General features: G+C 44.6%; 1 protein-coding gene across 1 annotated transcript in view; it reads right to left on the bottom strand.

Moving 5' to 3' along the window:
- The window catches only part of Pdgfrl (platelet derived growth factor receptor like), a 42,467-nt gene extending 24,184 nt beyond the window's left edge, over positions 1–18,283 (bottom strand). The window contains exons 1-2 of the mRNA XM_060381643.1: positions 18,062–18,283; positions 9,572–9,869 (exon numbers count right to left, since the gene is read on the bottom strand). Of these exons, the coding sequence (XP_060237626.1) occupies positions 9,572–9,869; positions 18,062–18,116 (353 nt within the window). The 5' untranslated portion in view covers positions 18,117–18,283. The remainder of the gene's footprint in view (positions 1–9,571; positions 9,870–18,061) is intronic.
- Between the last annotated feature and the right edge of the window lie 3,137 nt (positions 18,284–21,420).

The following is a 21,420-nucleotide window of genomic DNA, read 5'->3' as shown; positions in this document are numbered from 1 at the left end:
GAGAAGAGAGAGGAAGGGACTACAGTCTCAACAGACCTTCAAAGACACATTTCTTTTTTTAATTAAAAAAATAATTAATTTTATTTTGTTTTATGTGCATTAGCGTGAAGGTGTCAGATCCCTTGGAACTGGCATTACAGACAGTTGTGAGCTGCCCTGTGGATGCTGGGAATTGAACCCCGTCCTTTGGAAGAGCAGACAGTGCTCTTAACCACTGAGCCATCTCTCTAGCCGCAAAGACACATTTCTAACAACCTCATTTCCTTTCACTAGGCCCCACTTCTGAAGGTCCCGGTTGTGATTTGGGCTGGACACCAAGCCTTGGGTGATACTCCAGCCCCAAACTATAGTGTGAGGACATCTAGACTGAGATAAGAGTCTGAAGCCTTTTCCTGAAAACAAAGTCCTGGCAGACTGGCCGTTTTCCTGTGCTTTGCCTCCTGGGCATACGACAGAATGAATAAAAATAGCTGAGCTTCACCCAGAGGCTTATTACATATGCCGAGTGCTTCACACACATGACCTCATTCTGTGCCGATAACAGGAGAGGAGACTGGCTCTATTCTTACCCTCCCCCACCCATGCCCCAAAAGGAACATAGCTGTGATTTTTCCGCACCATAGACGCTGTCAGAACATTCAGTACCACCCGGGAAGACTTGTACCCTGCCTCTCTACTAGTCTATCTCTAGGGACGTGTAGAGACGTGTAGGCCTGTTCTGGTGCCATAAAATGTCCTACCTTCAGGGTGGGGCAAGTTCTTTATTTTTAATTTCCAGGGTGGAAATTCACTTGAAGATAGGTATCAGAGGTTGGCTACAGCACAGACTTTTGTTTTCTCGCCCCGCCGAGGACTAAATCCAGCTCCTTGCGTACACTAGGCAAAGCACTCTACCGCCCAGCTACACACCCGCCCTCGAGAACACTTTCTGCTTGCTCTCGCTCTGCTTTGCTCTCGGTTCCCGTGATAAAACACTGCGACCCAGAGCAGCGTCAGGTGGGAAAGGCCTTACTTCAGCCCCTAGGTTAGTCTACCGTCCAGAGAAGCCAGGGCAGTCACCTGAAGCAGAAACGGAGGGGGGACACTGCTTGCTGGACCTCTCTGGCAGGGAGCACCTTTTCTTACACAGCCTCTGACCATCCCTGTTGTCCTGAGGATGGTGCTTCTGTATCAGTTCAAAGTCAAGACGATCTTCTCTCAGAAATGCCCATGGGGCTTTCTGGTCTAGGCCATTCCTGACTGGAGGCTTTCCTGTCAGGTGACTCTAGGCTGTGGCAAGCTGCTAACCAGGAGGACCTCTGTACACCATGTCAACCTGCAGCTCCACATAAGGAGAAAGAGAAGTGGAACCTACATCAATCACTTTATTTGCTTTGCCAAGAAAAACCCAGCTTTGAGAGAAAAGGAGTTCGAACTGCAAATACATCCACCTAACAAAATGAATTTTCTTAAGTGTAAGGAGGTGAAGCGATAAATGCTGTGTTGTGTATGAGGCAGATGGGGAAGAGCGAGCTTCCCTGGCTCCCCACAATCCAGCGGGCGTTCATATTATGCAGTTTCTTCTTTCTGGTCAGAAATGCTCTTTCAACATTCCTTTCTTTAAAAACACATTTAGGATGGATTCCTTTCCTGGTGTGCGCTGGGGAGACAGTCGCTTAGCTGACTGGCCTGCATCCCACTGTCTGCTTTCCTGGCCCACCCTCCTTTGTGTAGTCTGTGGGTGGAGTGAGCTGTTGCAAAAAGGCAGCCAAGTGGAAATACGGATGCCTTCTCGTCTCTGAGAAGCTATTTATTGTTCTCAGAGGAACCAGCCATCAAAGAGAGCTGAGCCCTGCCCACGACTCCCAGCTTCCAGGGCTTGACTGAAAAATGCTAACACCCCACACCAAACACCACAGACACATCCTGAAAGATAATGTCTAGACCTTTATTATCTTTTTTGCCCCCTATGGAGAGGCCTAGGGTACATCACCCTGTCAGCCAAGATGTTTAAAAATTGTCCCCTCACCGTGAGGTTGCACAGCTAGCTCACACCTCCTTCCTTCCAGCATCGATTTAGTTAACCCTTTGGCTGGGTCACACATTCCAAATTCCTTACTTTGTTTTCTGCACAGTGCTGAGAATTCCTCTGTTCTCTCCACCTGAAGTGTGTGGACGGCGAAACTGAGGGAAGAGATGTTTGCAGAATGGATGGAAATGGGCCAGGCTGGTGCATCAGTAGGGGTTTATCATATGATCTGGAACAGTCCCACACTACAGTGCTTCACTGTGTCAACTAAATAAAAGTTAAATTATTTCCCTCTCTACCTTCCTACCTTCCTTCCTTGTTCTTTTTCTTCTTCTGTTTGTTCTCAAGACAAGTGTTTTTGTTGTTGTTGTTTTTCTGTGTATCCCTGGCTATTCCTAGAAGTTGCTCTGAGGACCTGGCTGGCTTCAAACTCAGAGGTCTGCCCTGCCTTTGCCTCCAGAGTGCTGAGGCCTGTGACACCACTGCCTGGCTTTTTTTTTTTTTTTAAATTTTGGAGACAGGATATCACTTTGTTCAGAGCTGGAAATGTAAACCAGGCTGGTCTTGAAATCACAGGGCCCTGCCTGTCTCTGCCTCCACAGTGCTTGAACTAAAGGCATAGGCCCTGCAGGTGTATACAAACACACACACACACACGTGTGTATACACTTAGTAAGGCTCATAATCACTTTAGATGTCACTCTAAATTTCTCCAAATGGCTGAGAAAGGCTGCCATGGTATGCTTGCTCCCTGCTTCCTCCTGGCATAGCCCCAGGCTCCATTGCCTCTGACCACCTTTCCTTCCACATACTCCCTCACAGCTACAGGCACTGTTTCTCTTCCTAGAACTTTTTTACCTTCTCCTCCACCCTCCTTTACCTGGTTAACTCACTCAATTTTCAGCTATCAGCTTGAGTTTTCACCTCCTGATTTCCGTTAGCACTGCTCACAGCCGCTGTAATTAAACTGCTTATTCAATGTCCATTTTCCTCTAAGATGGTAAGCTCCACGACCACAGTCTCCACCAGACTTCCTTACATGCTAGTAGAGGCCTTTAAAAAGCATTGGAAAAAGAGGAGGGTGCAGAGAGATCAGTAACCGGCAACCAACACCGGGTTTTGTTTTTTTTTTTCAAGTACCCCCTCTTTCACATCTCAGAGATGGGATGTCTATGCAGTTGGGAATGATCCAATGTCTCTCTCTCTCTCTGTCTTTCTCTCTCTCTCTCTCTCTCTCTCTCTCTCTCTCTCTCTCTCTCTCTCTCTCTCCCTCCCTCCCTTTCCCCATAGACAATTGTAACGCTGGTAAAGCCTGCCACCTCATGGCCACTCTGATTATGACATGTTTTGGAAATGAGTCACTTTGAAACTCTCCCGGGAAGTACAAAAATATCCCTCTTGTTTTCAATCTAAAACTCGAAACTAGATGTATTTTATGAAGTCTGTCTTAGACTGTAGCAAGTATATCTTTCCTGAAACTGTCTTCCTCAGGCTGAGAGTTTATTCCTCTGAACCTACTAGGGAGGAAGGTGGCAGCTCACCATAACTCAGGGACCAGCCCAAATTCTAGGAATCATTCTGCGGCTCAGCTTCACCAGCCATCTATCTTTGTGAGTCATGTGCCTTATCGGGGTGGTTACTAGATGCTGAAAGGGCCAGGAGAAAGGGAAAGGGGGTCAGTGGATTCAAAGTTCCCATTAGGCAGGGGAGTTGGGTTCTCCTTGTGTATTGCTTGGTAGGGTGTCTATGGTTAATGACATTGGGTTGGGTATTTCACAACAGGTAGAAGAGACCATTTTAAATGTCCTCGCCACAAAGAAATATATATATATATATATATATATATATATATAGGAGGCTAAATAGTCTGATTCTATTTATACATATTGTGTGCACGTATAAATCATTCCACTGCACCTCCACTAATATACACGGTCATTATGTGTCAAAGCAAACAACGGGGCTTAGTGGCCAACAGCCCTGGGTGTCTGCCAGAGGACCAGGACTCAGTTCTCAGTACCTACATGGCAGCTCACTCCAATGGCAGGGGCATTTTCTGCCCTCTTCTGACCTCTGCAGGCACAAGGCAAAGCCCCATACACATCAAATAATAAAAATAAAAATAGAGAATACAGATTTTAAAAACAACAGAAGCTAAGCATGGCGGCCCAGACCTGGTATCCTCAGTACTTAGGCCACTGAGGCAGGAGGATTGCAGTAAGTGTGAGAACAACTTGAGATTACAAAGTAAGTCCCTGTCTCAACTCTCTTCCCAAAAACAGCAGGCAAGGAAAAGGGGGGATGGTAAAATCAACATTAAAGGTTTTTTTTTTTTTTTTTCAGCTTGAAAATTCAGTGTTGGGGTTGGTTAGGGGTGCTTGCTGCACAACCGTGAGGACAGGAGTTCAAATCCCAGTGCCCATGTAAGAAACCAGGCATCCCATAAAAACCTATAACCTACAGCTCTGAGGGACCGGATGCCCCTTTCTGGCCTTTATGTATAGTCATGCATGAACAAACAAGCGAATAAATAAAGTTTTTTTAAAAAAAAATAATTAAAGCTCAATGAACTTTTTTCCCCCAGGTCACATTGATCATGGTGGCCTAACTCTAGACCTGCTCTCAGCTCTGTCTCTCTGTCTCCAGTATTTCTTACTCTCTGAAGACCTGCATTTACCAGGAGGCACTGTACTGGGCACAAGAGAACACCAGGAACGAAGCCCTTCTCCATCTCCAGTAAGAGACAAGACCATTGACTGGATGTGGATGTAAAAGAGGCAAACATCAAGGTGATGCGATTCCCTCCTGTAGGCATCAGAGGCCTCTGCTGATGGTGCACATCAGAGAGGGCTCATCTGTGCTGGGAGAAGGTTGACCTCTGCCCACCGTGGAAATCTTCCAAATGTCAAGCACGGGAGGCACAGCTCTGCCCTCCTCAGCATTACTAGAAGGAAACTGGAAGAGGCCCAGGCATGGTCTGGCTGCTGTCGATTGTGGCTCTGAAGATATTTAGTCTGGTGATTGATTGGCTCGGGGCAGGGCAGAGAGGACAGAGGGGAAGGTGACGCCTACTTTTTCTGTTTGAGCTCCTGAGAGGCTGGTGGGTTTCTTGAAAAGGTGGAGTTCATGTGGAAAAATGACATGCAGAGTTTAAGATGCCATGCCTGCCTCCCACATCCCTCTTCCCACTCTTGTCACCCCTAAAAGGTAGCACCCTATACTTCCCCACTGAGAATCATAGAAAATAAGACTTGACAGACTGTATTAGTCAGAATTCTCTGGAGGAACAGAACTTATAAAATGAATATACATATAATACTACATTGTATACGTATATTATATAAAATATAGTAGTATGTTATTATATGTGCATTATATGTATATATTATGTATGGGATTTATTAGAATGGCTTACAGACTGTGGTCCAGCTGGCACAACAATGGCTGTCTACCTACTGAAGGTCAAAGAACCCAGTGTTGTTCAGTCCAGGAGGATGGATGTCTTAGCTGGCCTATAGCGGAATCCCACAGAAGTAGGCTCTAATGCCAGTAAAAGAATGGACTTGCCAGTAAGAGTGGGAGCAGCATCAAGTAGGCAAAGAGAGAGCAAGCGTCTTTCTCCCGTGTTCTTTGTAAGGGCCACCAGCAGAAGCTGCGGTTTAAATTAAAGGTGGATCTTCCCACCTCGGGAGACCCAGAATCAGGGTGTGTCTTCCTACTTCAAATGATTTAATTAAGCAAAATTAAATCAACTGCTGTATCCAGTGGCTTGGGTTTCAGTTAATTCCAGATGTAGTTGACAACCAAGAACAGCCATCACAACTCCACCCCCCGTCAACCTGACACACCATCGCATCCTATGTCATACTTAATTTCCAAACGAAACAATAGCCAGGTCATAATCACGCCTAACATGATACAACTACTGCACGTACAACGGAAATGCATTATATGTTTAATGCACTCGAATGTTATATTGTGCCTAACATGATATACTATTCCCCACAGAGCAGCAAACACATTATAAATTTTAGAATGGAAGTCATTCTAAATGTCATAGAGGGACATTCTTTTAGTATCTTCAATTTAAATATGATAACCACTGGTATTCTCCTAATTGACGGTACATTACATGCTAAAGGAACAGAGGCGAGAAAACACAAGTGTCTTCATAAATGCATTCTCAAAAAATATGACAAAACACTCATGTCAATTATAATCCTCATTTCTGCAGCTAGTCATGTGGCCTTAGCTGGAATGTATAATTACCTTCTTCTACTACTCATTCTGTATTTCCTTCACCTTCAGTTATCACCTTAGCAGGTCTTGGATTATTATTATTTTTTCCCCTGGAGGAGTGACCCATAACTTCATTCCCAAAGGGTCTGTGCCCTTTGTCTCCCTGCCTGGGTTAGGCTGTTGTAGTTTCTCACGGACTTTAATCACAGGGCACAGTAGCACCGAGGGACATGCTAAAGGATCTCCCCCCTCCAGACATAAGCTTTCTTACCTCCAACTGTGAAGAAGCAAACCAGTCTCTCCAAAGTAATCCGGATCAGTCACCTCTCCTGACACCGTTATTCCTGTTAGCTGAAGGGCATCAGAAACCCAAAGTGGCCAGGGGGAAGTCAGAGATTTCAATTGAATAGAATGTTTGCTGTGGTTCCCATCAGTGCTCCCCGTCTCTGGTAACTAAAATTTCTAGGCTGGCAGAACTCGAGATCACAGAAACAGGAAGTAAAATTTTTCCTAATGGGTCACTAGGGTGAGGGTGAGTAGAACTAGTCCCCCTTTGCACCCGTGATTCCTGGACTTGTGGATCCTGCCTATTGGAGAAACTTAACACGTACTGGATGTAGAGTCAAAGCATTTCCACCTTCCGAAGAACCCTACAGGCTGCGGCCAACTAATGAATGTTGTAACGTTGTCTTCAAAAGGCCATTTCATCTTTTTGTCAGGCCAGCTGCTTCAGGTTGACGGGGAGCACGGTGAGACCTCTGTGAATGTATCTGTGCAAACACATTCTTGAGAAATAACGACAGAAACACTCATGTCAATTATAATCCTCATTTCTGCAACTGGTCACGTGGCCTTAGCTGGTATTTATAACTCCATGACCGTGGGCCCACTGTCACCTGTCTCTGGCTGTGAAGTGAGTTCCTTGGTCACAAGCCATGCCGTGTGGAATACTATCTTGCGAATAAAGTGTTCTGTAAGTCCACATGGTAGTCTTGGCAGAAGCATTACATGCAGGAAACGCAAATTCATAACCAGAATAAGTATCCACTCTCTTTTCCATGGAGAAAGTGGCCCAATGTAGTCAACCCGCTGGCTGGTGGCCCCCAAGGAATGGTGCTGTATCTGGGGCTTTTAGCCATTCTGGCACTCAGCAGCAGCTGTAGCCATGTCAGCCTTGGTGAGCAGAAGTCTGTGTAGTTGAGCCCTTGTGTAACAGTAACCTAACCTCCATCTCTGCTGCCATGGCCACTTTGTTCATGGGCCCAGTAGACAATAACGGGATGGCTGGGAAAAGAGGCTGACTGGCCACAGAGTAGGCCATTCAGTATACTGGATTACTGATATTCTCCTCTGTTGAAGTCACCTTTGGATGAGCATTTATATGGGACACAAATAGCTTCACATCCTTCACCCATTTGGAGAGATCTGTCCACATATGTCTTCTCCAAATGCTTTTCTCACCAGCTTTACAGTCATGATCTTTCCAAGCCCCCTGACCAGGCAACTAGTCATGGCTATAGCCCATGACAGTGAACAGCTGCTCATCTGGCCATTTCTCCTCCCAAATACATGTACGTGTGAACTGCCTGAAGGTCTGTCCACTGTGAAGCGGGGAAAGTTCACTGGTGCCTTTCAGGGCTGTCCCAGAGAGGGGCTGTTGTAATGCTGTGTCTGTTTACTTCTGGCTGGTGCCTGTGTAACTTGCAGAACCATGAGTAAACCAGTCCCCAGCCTTTCCCCTCAGTCAACCAATCACAGGCAACACCCTATACACTCTAAATGCATGCCTAGCCGTGGACAGCATTCCAATGGGAGTAGAAACCATAGATAGGCATGTGGGCAACTTCTCCATGTAGCTTGCTTATGCCTTCAGGACCTGCTCAGGACAATTAATTCTTATACTTCTGTTGCTTCAGAACCACTTCTTGTGGCAACATTTCAATCAGTCAGTGTCCTCTACAGGACAAGACCTTACAGAATGAATCTAAGAGGAAAATCCCTCGCAGGTGGACCCAGCTACTTGGGTTTTGGTTAATTCCAGATGTAGTCAAGTTGACAACCAAGAATAGCTATCATACATATTATTAAAATCATGACATCATATACCCTTCATTTTCTGCCCAAGGAAACCAAGACCCAAATAATTTAGGTGACTTCCTCCAAGATACATAGAGTTTTAATCCCAAACACATTCCCACACAGTATACCTGTACTCAGGGCTTTCTCAGTACCATCTGAAGTAGACTCTCCATTCTTGCTCTTCACATCTCTCTCTTTCTCTCTCTCTCTCTCTCTCTCTCTCTCTCTCTCTCTCTCTCTCTCTCTCTCTGAACCCTAGGACCTGGCATACACTAGAAAAGATCTCTACTACTGAGCACCAGCTTTTTACCTTCCATCATCTTAACCACTACTCCTGAAGAAGCTCTGCCCCCAGAGGACAGAAGGAATCTTTGGTCTTTGTACCAATCATATATTCATAAAAGTAAAATGAATCAGACACAATTGAAAGGTTTCAAAGCAATTAAAATTGGTCTCTAGGCAGTTTGCTTATAGGAACCCATTTTCCCATTTTGGTTTTCCCTATGACTGTTTAAAAGAACATGAAACATTGAATATATTATTTTTTCACCAAATGAATTCTTAAATATTCATTTTTGTCCATTATGTTTTCCTGCAAAGGTTTGGCTTCCTATTCTTTTTTGTCGTATGATTTCCTAGAAAACTTTTTTTCCCCAAGGAAAGTTGTGGGATGGGTGACAATTTTTTAATTGTGGGAAGAATTCACTAATTTCTGTTTTATGGGATTCCTGTGTGTGCAAATGAGTGGGTCTCTGATTCTTCTGCCTTTTCTTGAGCTCTTTTCCTTCTGTTAATTTGTCTTGTCTAGCTCTGAGGTGACCTTTATTCATTTTATCTTTTATTTTGTTATGTTTTATTATCACCTCTCAGAAGCCTGTTAGTTTCCAATGAGATACAGAAAAACAGTGGATTCAGACGGCAGAGGGAATGGGGGAGAAACTGGAAGTGAGCAGAGGGAAGCCACAATATGGTTATATTATGTGAGAAAATAATCTACTTTCAATAAAAGGCAAAAAAAAAAAATTCCCTTTAAAAGACAAAATGAAACCGGGACATTATTCTTTTGTTCACGTTCCATCTCTCACAGTGCTGGTTTCCTAGGAGGGTGACAGTGACGACACCCATTCTCTTTGATAGTCATGTGGTGTGTGATGGTGGATGTCAGAGGGAAGACAGCATCTGGTGAGGGAAGAAAAGGCAAACCCTTGGCCGGACACGGTTGAAAAAGAAGCCAACAGTGCTCACCTGAGGCGGGGGTCCTTGAAGGTGTCCAGGTAGGTGGGGTAACTCCACTCCACTCTGCTTCCCTTACACCGGAGCTCTAGAGTTTGCCCTGCCATCAGACTCACGGTGGCAGCAGGCTTCTGGAAGCGACTGCCGTCCACTGCTTGCATCATGACGGACTGGCTCTTTGCCGTCGGGTCAGCGGAGTCCCTGTCCTTTATTTTAGGAGTCTTGGGCTTGGCCTTTTTGTTGGTCGGTTTGATTCTGTTTTCTCCTTGCTCCTTTGGACGCTTGTTCTTAGAAGGGTGTTGACCAGCAACTGCAAAGGTGTGAGAGGAAATCAATGAATGCCTTCCCAAAGCATAAGAAGCCCGCAGCAGGTGACTTCTATGCTTACTCCTGGTTTATGTTCAAATCCTTTTCAGCCATAATTGTAAGCCATGAAGCAATCATTTTTCTTTATATATTCTTTAGCTTCAAGGCAATAATTAAAAAAAAAAGAAGTACATTTCAGTTTCAAAGATATCATTCAAAATTGGCAAAATAGCAACTAAAATTTGCCCTTATAAACCCGGCACATTTTTCTTTAGTTCACACTCTGTCTCACAATGGTGGTCACCTTGGAGGGCTGCACTGAAAACCCTCAGAGACTTTGTCTGGTGCTCAGCCTAAGGGGACTCTTGAAATGCAGGGACGTATAATTCAGTCTCTAAGGATGAGAGACACAAGGAGCTCTAGAAATGTGTTCATGTGACTTAAAACCTGTCAAAATGGGAATGTGGAGTGGGTGCTACATTTGTTGGGGTTACAGAATACAAAGCTTATAGGGCTGGTGAGATAGCACAGTTGGTAATAGTATGTGTTTAGTATATAACAGAGCCTTGGTTCAATTCCTAGTACTGTGTAAGGCAGGACATTGTGGTACATGTCTGTAACCCAAACACTTGGGATGTAGAGGAAGGAGAATCAGAAATTCTAAGTTCTCCTCAGTTCTCCTCAGATTCAAAGATCAACTAGGGCTGTCTACAATCCTGTCTTTTAAAAAGGCATAGGAAACATATGCCAGCCTAAAGCTTTATGTGTAAAACTCAGCTGTAGCACTGGGAAAATGTCTCAGCTGGTAGAATACCTGCAAGAAAACCATGAAGACATGAGTTCAATCCCCAGCAACTACATAAAAGCTGGCATGTAATCCTAGTGTTTAGGTTGAGCAAGAGGATGGAGAGGGGGCATGGAGATAACCATTCATGGACTTAAAAATGTTTGTTCTTATTCAATGTGTACAAATGCATTGCATGCCTGGTCCCTGTGGAGGCCAGAAGAGGAGATGGTACCTCCTGGAACTGGAGGTATAGAAGGCTGTTCGCCATCACATGGGTATTGTGAACTGAACCTAGGTCCTCTGCAAGAGCACCAAGTGCTCTTAATTGCTGATCCATCTTTCCAGCCCCCATCTCATAGTTTTTTTTGTGATAATTGAATCAACATATTTTAAATGCTCAAAACAATGTCTGACAACCCTCCTCCCCCATCAAGTGTCCACTAGGTGCTTCTAATTCTGTGGCTGTCTCATGTACTCCATCAGCGCTGGTGGCGGAGGCAAAGCAGACTATTTTTATTAATTTCCAGATGCCACGTAGCTCACCCCAGGCCATCAAGATGACAGGGAGACATCAAGATCCTGAACCTCCTAATCCAGAACTTTCGCTGGCCCACATCATTGCCTCTCCCTTCACTTAGAGATTAGCATAGTTAATGGTTTCTTTAAAAAGTTTGTCCTGCCTACAGGAAACGTAGGGATGAAGATAGAGCAGGGATTGAGGGAATGTTCAACCAATGACTGGCCCAACTTGATACCCACCCCATGAGAGAGAGCCAACTCCTGACACTATTAATGATACTCTGGTAGGCTTGTAGATGGGAACCTTGCATAAATATCTTCTGAGAGGCTTCATCCAGCAGCTGATGGAAACAGATGCAGAGACCCACAGTCAAAAAATAGGCTGAGCTTGGGGAGTTTTGTGGAAGGATTGAGGGAGCTAGAGGGGTCAAGGACACCACAAGAAGACCTACAGAGTAAACTAACCTGGGCCCATGGGGGCTCACAGAGACTGAAACACCAACCAAAGAGCTTGCACAGGCTGGACATAGGCCCCCTACACATATGTAGCAGATGTGCAGCTTGGTCTTCATGTGGGCCCCTAACAATGGGAGTAGGGGCTGTCTCTGATTCTCTTCCCTGCCTTTGAATCTCTTTCCCCTAGCTGGGCTGCCTTGTCTAGCCTCAGTAGGAAAGGATGCACTTAGTCCTGCTGTGACTTGAGGTGCCAGGGTAGGTTGGTACCCACGGGGCTTCCCCTCTTCTCTGAGAAAGAGAGGGGAGATGAGAGGGGAGGATATTAGGGTGGGACTGGGAGGAATGGGGGGGAGGTGGGATCAGGCTGCAAAGTGATTAAAAACAAAAACACCTTACTCTCTTTGCCTTGACAGAGACACTTTACTGTTTTGGGTTTTCCAGTCCCCAACTACTCTACATTCTCTTCAGGAGCTCGTTCTTCTTTTCATGCCTGATCTGAGCCCCAGGGCTTAGCCATGCCTGTTCCGAGGCTCTAGAGGATTTGCGTGTTGAAAGCGGCCTCATTTCCGCCCTGCCCTTGCCTCAAAATTCCTGCTCTGAATATTCTACTCAGCCCTGTCACTTGGAAGACTAGCAGTCATCTTAAATTTAATGGTCCCAAACTGAACTCTGGATACCACCCAGACCTCCTCTCTCCCCAGAGTTCCCTTTATCTATAAGCAGACACTTCCTCCACCTGCTTGCTCAGGACAAACACCTCAGTCTCCTTCCATCCTTTTCCTTCTCTCCTAGACCACACTTATTCCAGCAGCGGCAAATCCTTTCGGTTTCATCTTCCCAGTAGACACTGAAGACAGCCTCTTTCCCTCCATCTACTGCCACCACTCCTCGCCAGCCTGCTTTCACCTAGACTATCAGCGTCTCCCTAAGCACATAGCTTGGCTTCCATTCTGGTGCCTTTAACTTTGAAGGTGTGAGTCAGCTCTTCTCTACTCAGAACCATTCGGGTTCTTCATCTAACGTGAAGGAGAGATCGTCCTACTCTGCCTTCAAGGGGCTGCACTCTCCTGCATCACATTTTAGGGTGGGCAGCCTTGGCTCATCTTTGTGGCACCTGTGGGTGGTTGTCTCCCTTTCTCAAGCAGGCTTCTCTTCATCCAACCGCCCCCCTCCCCCAATCCACTCCCATATCCCACCCTGAGCTGTTTGTCCATTTGTGTCCCCCAAGGAGATACATTGAAGTCCTGTCCTGGGCGCCTGGAAATAATCATTTTTACATATAATAATCATTTAGCCTGTTGAGATGAGAACAGATGTCTTCAGATGAGAACAGAGGTCTTCAGAGGAGGAGTCCCATAGAGAGAGGAAAATGGCACACAGAGAGATACACAGAAGACAGTTGTGTGGCAACAAAAGCAGATACTCGATTCACGCCGCTTAAGCCAAGTGTCCTAGTCAGGGTCCCTCTTGCTATGACGAAACACCATGATCAAAAGCAACTTGGCGAGAAAGGGGGCCTGTGGAGGCATTTTCTTAATTGGGATTCCCTCCTCTCAGATGGTGCTAGCTTGTGTCAAGTTGACATAAAAACTAGCCAGGACAATTGACCCGTTGTCAACTTGACACACCAATATAACAAACACTATTTAACAATAAGTAACCTTTTCATTTTTTGTTCACCCTCAAGATCTCATAATAATTAATAAATATCATAATACAAAACAGATTACAACCTTAAAGTCCCACAGCCTGTACAAAGTTAAACACTTTAAAAGTTTAGTCTCTCTCTCTCCTTTTAAAATACAAATCTCTGTAAAACTCCAAAATCTCTTTAAAATTTCAAAGTCTCTCAACTGCGGGCCCCTGTAAAATAAAAACTAAATTAAATGCTTTCTTACTTCCAAGAGAGAAGAACCAGCACAGAGTCACAGTCTGAACAAAGCCAAACCAAACTTCAACAGTGTAAACAAATCAGTGTCCAATATTTGAGATTCACTCACAATCTCTTAGGCTCCTCCAGAAGGCTCTACACAGCACATTGCTTGTCATGGCTGCTCCTATCCTTAGCGCTCCTTCTGTGATACTCGTGTCCCTGAAGGGTCGGAGGGTCTCCTGCTGTAATCGGGCTGCCCTTTCACCGATAGCTTCTCCTGAGCTTTCTTCAGGGACTCCTGGCTTGCATCACCATGCCAAGCCTCAGCTGCTCCCCCGAGCCCTCCGTGCCTTCAAAATTAGTACCACCTGGGTGGCCCCTACACTACCAAGCCCAGCTGCCAGCACAAAGAACAACCTTGGCTGCCTCTGGAACACAATGATAGAAACCAATGAAGCTGATTTCTTCTTACCCATCACTAATTCTCAGTTCTGGCTGACCAGCATCAATTGTTTGAATAAAGCAATGGTTTTACTTCAGAGATGGCTGTTTCTTATGAACCACAGCTGACCAGAACCAACGATTCTTAATTCAAAACAGCAAATGGCCCTGCTAGTCTTTAAGCTTTCCTTTGAACTTTGTAAGGCAGGCCTCTACCATCCGCACTACTCTCAGGCTTATCTTCCAGGATCCAGCAGAACAGCCCACCGAGGTCTCAAACCTCACTGAATGGCTTTTCCAGCCCAAAGTTACAAAGTCCATCCACAATTGTCCCCTGCCACAAAGAACCAGCATGGCCACGTCTGTCCCAGCCATACTCCACAATCCCGGCACCAATTTCCATCTTAGAGTTTCTATTGTTGTGAAGCAGCACCATGACTGAAAGCAACCTGGGGATAAAAGGGTTTGTTGCATGTACACTTTAGGGTAACAGTTCATCACTGGTAGAATTCGGGGCAGAAACTCAAGCCTGGCAGGAGGCAAGGGCTGGTGCAGGGACTATGGAGGAATGCTGACTTTCTCAGCCTGCTTCCCAGATAGAACACAGGAGGAACAGGCCAGGGGTGGCCACACCCACAATGAGCTCAGCCCTCCCACACTAATCACTAATTAAGAAATGCCCCCTGCTGGATCTTATGAAGGCATTTTCTCTGGGGCAGCAACGCCCTAATGACACCTCGATTTTAGATTTTTGACCTCCAGAACTGTAAAAGAATAGATTTCCATCTAGAGATTAACTATCCTTAATTGTGGGCGGAGGAGGAGGACAAAAAAAAAAAAAAAAGGGGTCAAAACATTGTCATACCCACAAGTGGAAAAAGCCACACCCAACCTCGTGATAGTTCACAGTCAGAATGTGGATGCACAGATATATTGTCTAATGTCACCTTCAGATTATACATGTGTAGAACATACACAAAACATAAGTGGGCTTCATGCTTAGGCTCTATACCCACACCCAAGAAACTTGATTATGCAAACACTCCAAAAGTCTGGAGAAAATGCTATGCCCAAGAATTTTTGAGAGTGATTGTCAGCTTGTCCTTTGTCACGGCAATTCTAGGAAGCTGAGAAGCTTTGGTTAATAAGATCCATGATGTTCGTCAGTTCCTGAAATTATGTCTTCACTTGTAGGTTGTCTGTCCCCTCTATTTGATCATGAAGACCAGGAAGAAAGGACCCTCCCTCTGGACTTTCTTCAACCCTCTGACAGCCGGCTCTTTCTCTGTCTTGATTAGCACTAAATACTGAAGAGAACTTTATCTGTCAAACACTCAGGCCAAGATCCTACATGCTATGAAACACCTGTTAATTGCACTTGTAAGCAAAAATGTATTTTATGATTATTTATTTATATATAAGACAGGTTTCTGGCTTACTGTCTTTTTTTTGAGGAGCAAAATGACACAAGACCTTTCCTGAAGGGTCATGGTCACAGTATCATTATCCTTATCTTCTTAGAGACCTAGTTTCCCTCTGTCATGTCTTGATGAATCTTTTTAGTGTTCACAAAATAAACCTGTGTTGAACTGAAGGCTGTATTAGATAAAGGGGATCGTGTAGGGAAATAAAGGCACATTAACAAATCACTATGCATACCTTAGCACTGGCTCCTGACATTTATATACATCTGCAGATGATTAAAAAAGTCAATAGATGATTGAAGTTTTATGCTTGTGTGAACATGGCAGTGCAAGAAATTCTGGAGAGCAGGTACTGTGGTCAGTGCCTCACTGACTGGGGTCTTGGTATATTTGTTCACTGTTTTCAATCCTTCATTTCTTGAAATGGATAGACTATGTGGTCTTCCAGCTCCTCATTATCAAGAAGAATAACAAAATGTAGTAATTTTAGAACTGGGCAAGGCAAAATGTCACTGGTTAGGACATATGCCTGTCTCATGGATGCTTGCAGGAAAGGCTCTTTCTCTGAGGCTCTCTCCCAAATGTGATCACAAAACTGACAGGCTCAGGGACGATTAGAGTCATAGCCCGTGCCTGAAGTTGGTGCTGAGCGATGGCACATCCTGACCTACCAATCAGAGAGCCGTACTAGAGGAACTTTTTGTACATTCACTGTCATGGGTTGTTCCTGCTTCTTCCCCTGTTACCACCCCAAGACTCAAAACGGACAAATAAAAATTCTGGATAGGGTTAGGAAAACAGTAAAATAACTTAATGAGGTAAATTTACTTTTTGGTAGGTATGTTGAACATTTTGTCCATGGCCTGCTCATTGTATATGTCTGTAAGTTTAAAGGCAAACTCCACAGTTTTATCCATTATTAACTACTAAGTATTTGACCTGCATTTCACTTTCTCTGCCTGTCTTATAGATGTTTATTGCTAGTATGAGTTGCAGTTTATTTAGACAGCTGGTAATTCATTTAGACAAACGTTTGTTATACTTCACATACTCTGATCCGTGTTTGCCGAAGTCCGTCTTGAGCCTCTCCAACTGGCATCATGGGTATTCACAAAGTGAACAGACTATTTGAAGTTATTTTGTCTGGCTGTTCTTCTGCCCTATTCAAAAATGGTACCAAATACTGCAGTTCCATCTTTGAGCAGTCAAATTCAAGGACCTGCCAGGAGCAATTTAACACCGTGGTGTGCAGACTGAGCTCATGCCAGCGTTTCTCTGGGCAAGGGGGAATTGCTCTCTCTCTTCACCGGGTGCTCTGCTTATACCTACTAAGTCAGGCTCTGTCTTCAGGGAGCCTCACGCCTGGGCCACCACCATCTTGCTATTTCTGCAAAGGTGAGTCTGGTTTTGGTGGGTTTTTTTGTTTTTGTTTTTTGGTGGTGGTGGGGAGAGGACTGTAGTTTCAGAAGATGGAAAGGGATGGGTCAGGACTGAAGAGTAGATCAAATGTAAGCCAGGTTGGGCTGGCTCAAGGGCAGGTTGCATAACAGCAAAAGCTGCTTTTCCACCAAAACTAAGCAAATTCGTGGCAGTAGCTGAGGAATTTTAAGGATGTCACCAGATGAAAGTTATACTATACAAACTGTAACAAGAGCAAATAAAATAATCAGCGGTAATATGCATATATGTCATTTCATATAAAAGCAATACACACACGCACATACATGTAATACTAAACCCCGATCCTTCGATTATACATCTACACAACAGGATGGACCTAGGGCAGGCGCACATCTCAAAAGGCATTTCTAAAGTGATACAAAGGTGGTGAAACGGCTCCTGGAGTAAAAATACAACCCTCCAAGTGTGACAGCTTGAGTTCAGTTCCTGGAATCCACATAGTGCAAAGAGTAAACCCACTCCTGCAGGTTCTCTTTTGATCTTCACATGTCTGCTATAGCATACACATGTCCAAACATACACAAACACACATACAATAAATGCAATTTAAAAAAATTAAGGGATGCAAGGCCCTCTTATGTGGAACAAAAATATGTGTCTTTTTTTCCCCCACCTATCCCTCCGTTTATACGGAAAATCCCTTCAGTGTAGTTTTAAATTCCTTTGTGGTTTAGCACAGAAGTTTTTCGTTGTTGTTAAAGAGCTAGGCTAATCTTGCAGGATTTTAGTAAGTTGGTATACAAAAAGCAAAAACAAAACAAACAAACAGATCTGCCAAGGGGAAGGAGGACACAGCATTTTCCACAAGAATCGCTTTGCCTAGGAGGCACTGGCTCCCAGGAGCAGAAATCCAGGGCGATGATGCTGCGGTTTGAAGGTGGAAGCGATCCACCGCAGCTGCGCCATCAGGCGGACACGTTGACAAAGGGGGCTGGACCAGGCACCGGCTGGGGATGGTGGATTTGATCGCCTACGGTTTTCTGGTAAGGCTAGAGAAGTCCTGATGGGCTTTTAAGCTCAAAGCAACCGCCACCTTCCCAGAGAGCTCTCCAGGGAGGTTGGGATGGAAGGAAGGGGACCCTTCTAGGAGGGGCTAGGCGCACCGGGTGGTGACCCGCGCCAGAACCGATCTCTAAGGCCAAAAGTTGGAGTTGTTGCTAGAGAAACTCGAGGGCTGTGGGATCCTAGGCAAAGGCGGTCAGAGGCCAGATAGTATCCGGCCCAGAGTCACTCACCATCTTCCAGAGCTTCGAGTACCAACAGAAGTCCAAGCAGCAGCCAGACCTTCATCTTCAGCGCTGGTGACCGGAAGAATAGTTTGGGGCGGCAGACGGGGCGGCAGGCTGCTCAGGGTAGGGCAGGGGCGCAGAGGGAGGCGGCGCCTGGGACACCACAGCTGGAGGATTCGGTTTCACCAGGGGAAACACAATTTGGGGGAAAAAAGAAGGAGATTGTAAAAAAAGACACCCCCCCCCGCGCCGTAATATGATCTCTCCTGCCCCCTGGCGGAGTGGTGAAGGATAGCGCTATTACCAAGCTCTGGGAAAACTGAATGAATGACATGCCTCGATTTTCTACAGTTTTGGTGTTTTGAATTAGGTGTACTCTGTTCCTGAAGGCCTAACATGATCCTGATGACGGAACCACACGAGTCGCTCCATCTGCCCTGGTAGAGCCTTGCTTCTCAGCAAAAAAATTTGCCCCAAATTTCTCTTGGTCCTCAGGGGTTTTCTCCCTTGCACTCAAAAAACAAACACACAAAAACAAACAAACAAAAAAAACCACACACACACACACAAACCAAACAAAAAAAAAGGGACTAACTATTGTACTCAAAAATATTAGTTGGTGAGGCTGCTCCTTTCGAGACGAGATGAGCACCTGGATCTGGACCTGATGCACCTGTGAACCTGCAGGTGAACCATCAGAGTGGGGAATCCCGGGCAGGGCTCTCCGCCTGCCGTCACAGTCACAAGACTCGCAGCAGGCCAGCTCCTGCCCAGCCTTGTTGCTCCGAACAAGACTTTTTGTTTTTGTTCTCAAAGAAGTTTTTTATATATATATACATATATATATATTTACAATTTATTCATTATATATCCGAATTGAAGCCCCCTCCCTCAACTCCTCCCAGTCACATCCTCCCTTTCTCTTCCCCTTATCCGCTTCCCCTATTCTCTTTCCCAGCCATCTGCCCATAGCTTGTCTGGTCTCATCAGGACTTGCTGGGTCCTCTTCCTCTGTGGCCTGGCAAGGCTGCATCACCAGGGGCAAGTGATCAAAGAGTAGGCAGCAGATTTCATGACAGAGGCAGCCCTTGCTCCCCTTACTCGGTGACCCACATGGAGACTGAGCTGCCGATTGGCTACATCTGAGCAGGTGGTCTAGTAAGGAGGTGTGTAAAAGAGACTGCTCCAAATAATTTTCATCATCGTTGTCATCATCATCATCATCGTCAGGGGCATTAGCACTTCCTTTTCATTCTCTTGTTTCAGTCAAAGCTTTTGCAGTTTTACAGGCACGTTTTTTTCTTTTCTTTTCTTTTCTTTTCTTTTCTTTTCTTTTCTTTTCTTTTCTTTTCTATTCCTTTGCTTGACTGTGTTTTGACAATGCTACTATTTATTTTTCAGGTAATTTAAACAAATTTTAAGGAATTCTGATTTTCAATAACTTATTTTATGGTTTCTTCCTAGGAAGGGCTTCATGTCCCCAAATTATCAAACTTCCACATATTTCTTTCATCTAAAACCTTGGTAATTTTGTTGCTTATGTTTGATCTGCATTGAAATCAGATTTCTAAACTGTCATTTTAGAAATCTGATTTTCTGTATTTCTATATTTCAGATGGTCATAGCTATCGCATATATATGTATATATATATATGATCTTTTTGAATTTGCTTAGAAATGTTTCTGACAGATGAAGATGGTTCTGTTTCTCTCCTAGCTCCTTTTATTCATCTGTGCCTATGGAGATCCCACACTACACTTTTTGTGATTCATTTATAACATATTTTGCTCCTCCCATGGAGGAGGGTATGTCTCATCATTGTTTCTCTGCTGATTCTCTACGTCTGTTTTCTCTTCCAGGTAAATCTGGAATCAGCTTGTCACTCTTCATATTAGACATCACTGCATTTTAATAATGAATGCACTAAACCTACATATTGGAGGAAAATAAAGCATTTCCACAATGCTGAGTCTTCCCACACAGGAATTTCCTAATGTTATATCTTTCCATTTACCCAGGTCCACTTTTGCATCCTCATTACATTTTCTGGGTGGGCAAGGCTGGAACTTAGAATATAATTTTGGAAACCTGAGCTCCTAGATGATTTTATACTTTGGCTAATTTTGGACTGGCTAAATCTGTGTGTGTGTGTTTTAGAGACTGTATGTGCACATGTGCACACAGACATGTAAACTCTTATGTAGGTGAGTGGTTACATGTTTTCCCCGTATAAATCCTGCATGCTGTTATGCTTAGCTCTTCGTTTTGCTTCTTTTTTCTGTTAATGCCAGCACATTTCTTCTCATTATACTTTCAAATTGTTTAAAACAACATTGGAACTCTGTTTTCCCAGGCCTGTTTTAGCTCGCGTGAACTTGGTCAATTATAGGCATTCAAACTCATCCCAGGTTGTTTATAGGCTGATTGTGTCCCTCCCCAAATTTGCACTTGAAATCACTCAGTGCCTGGGAATGTGGTTGTGTTTGGAGACTGGGTCTTTAACAAGGTAGTTAAATGAAAATGAGGTCATTGGGTTGGGCCTCAATCCAGTATTTCTGGTAAGAACATGAGTAGATTTGGACTCGGACACAGGCATATAGGGATGACATGTGAAGACAGAGAGGGAAAGGGGGAGTGTAATAGGCAAAGAGAGGCCTCAGAGGAAACCAGTTCTGTCGGTATCTTGGTCTTGCACATCCACATTCCAGAACCAGGAGAGAATAGGTTTCTGCTTTGTAAGTGACCCGGTCTGTGGTGCCCTGTGTTGGCAGGCCTAGGAAACCTGCCCAGGGGTCTGTCTTATGTTGGGACCAGGGTTACAAAAGTAAATGCTTCTTTTAAAAGGCATGTAACTGCCTAACCACAAGGCTTATTAACCTTGAATGACATCATCTCAACAGAATCTTGAACCTGAGCAGCAAAACTACCCACATATTTTCAGTGGGTTTTATCTCCCCATTAAAAGACCATGTGTTTTGTCTCTAGGCTAGGAAAGAATTTCATTTTCCCCTGTTGCTCTATTCCATTATCTTTCCAACACTTGCTGCAATGTTAGCCAATGAAAGTACATTTTATCCTATGCCCCGAAGTCAAACATAGCTTGGAGCCTGGCTCCCTATAATCTGATTAATTTTGTCTGTTTATCTTCTATCTGCCCACATAAGTGAATTTACATTGCTAAGTTTTCAAATTCTTGGATTTTAGGCAAGTGATTTCATTACCAGTGACACCCACCTTTTTTTTTTTTTATTGATCGTTTCTTGCCTGTTCTCTCTACCTCACACTAGATTTCCCACTGATTCTCTAAATCCATCAGATGAATAACCAGGTGACCACACCTCACACTTCTCTGGGACACACCTCA

The sequence above is a fragment of the Meriones unguiculatus genome, chromosome 4 (assembly GCF_030254825.1).
Source record: "Meriones unguiculatus strain TT.TT164.6M chromosome 4, Bangor_MerUng_6.1, whole genome shotgun sequence".
Classification (NCBI taxonomy): Eukaryota; Metazoa; Chordata; class Mammalia; order Rodentia; family Muridae; genus Meriones; species Meriones unguiculatus.
The sequence above is the reverse complement of the archived record's forward strand: the minus strand, read 5'-3'. Positions and strand labels throughout refer to the sequence as shown.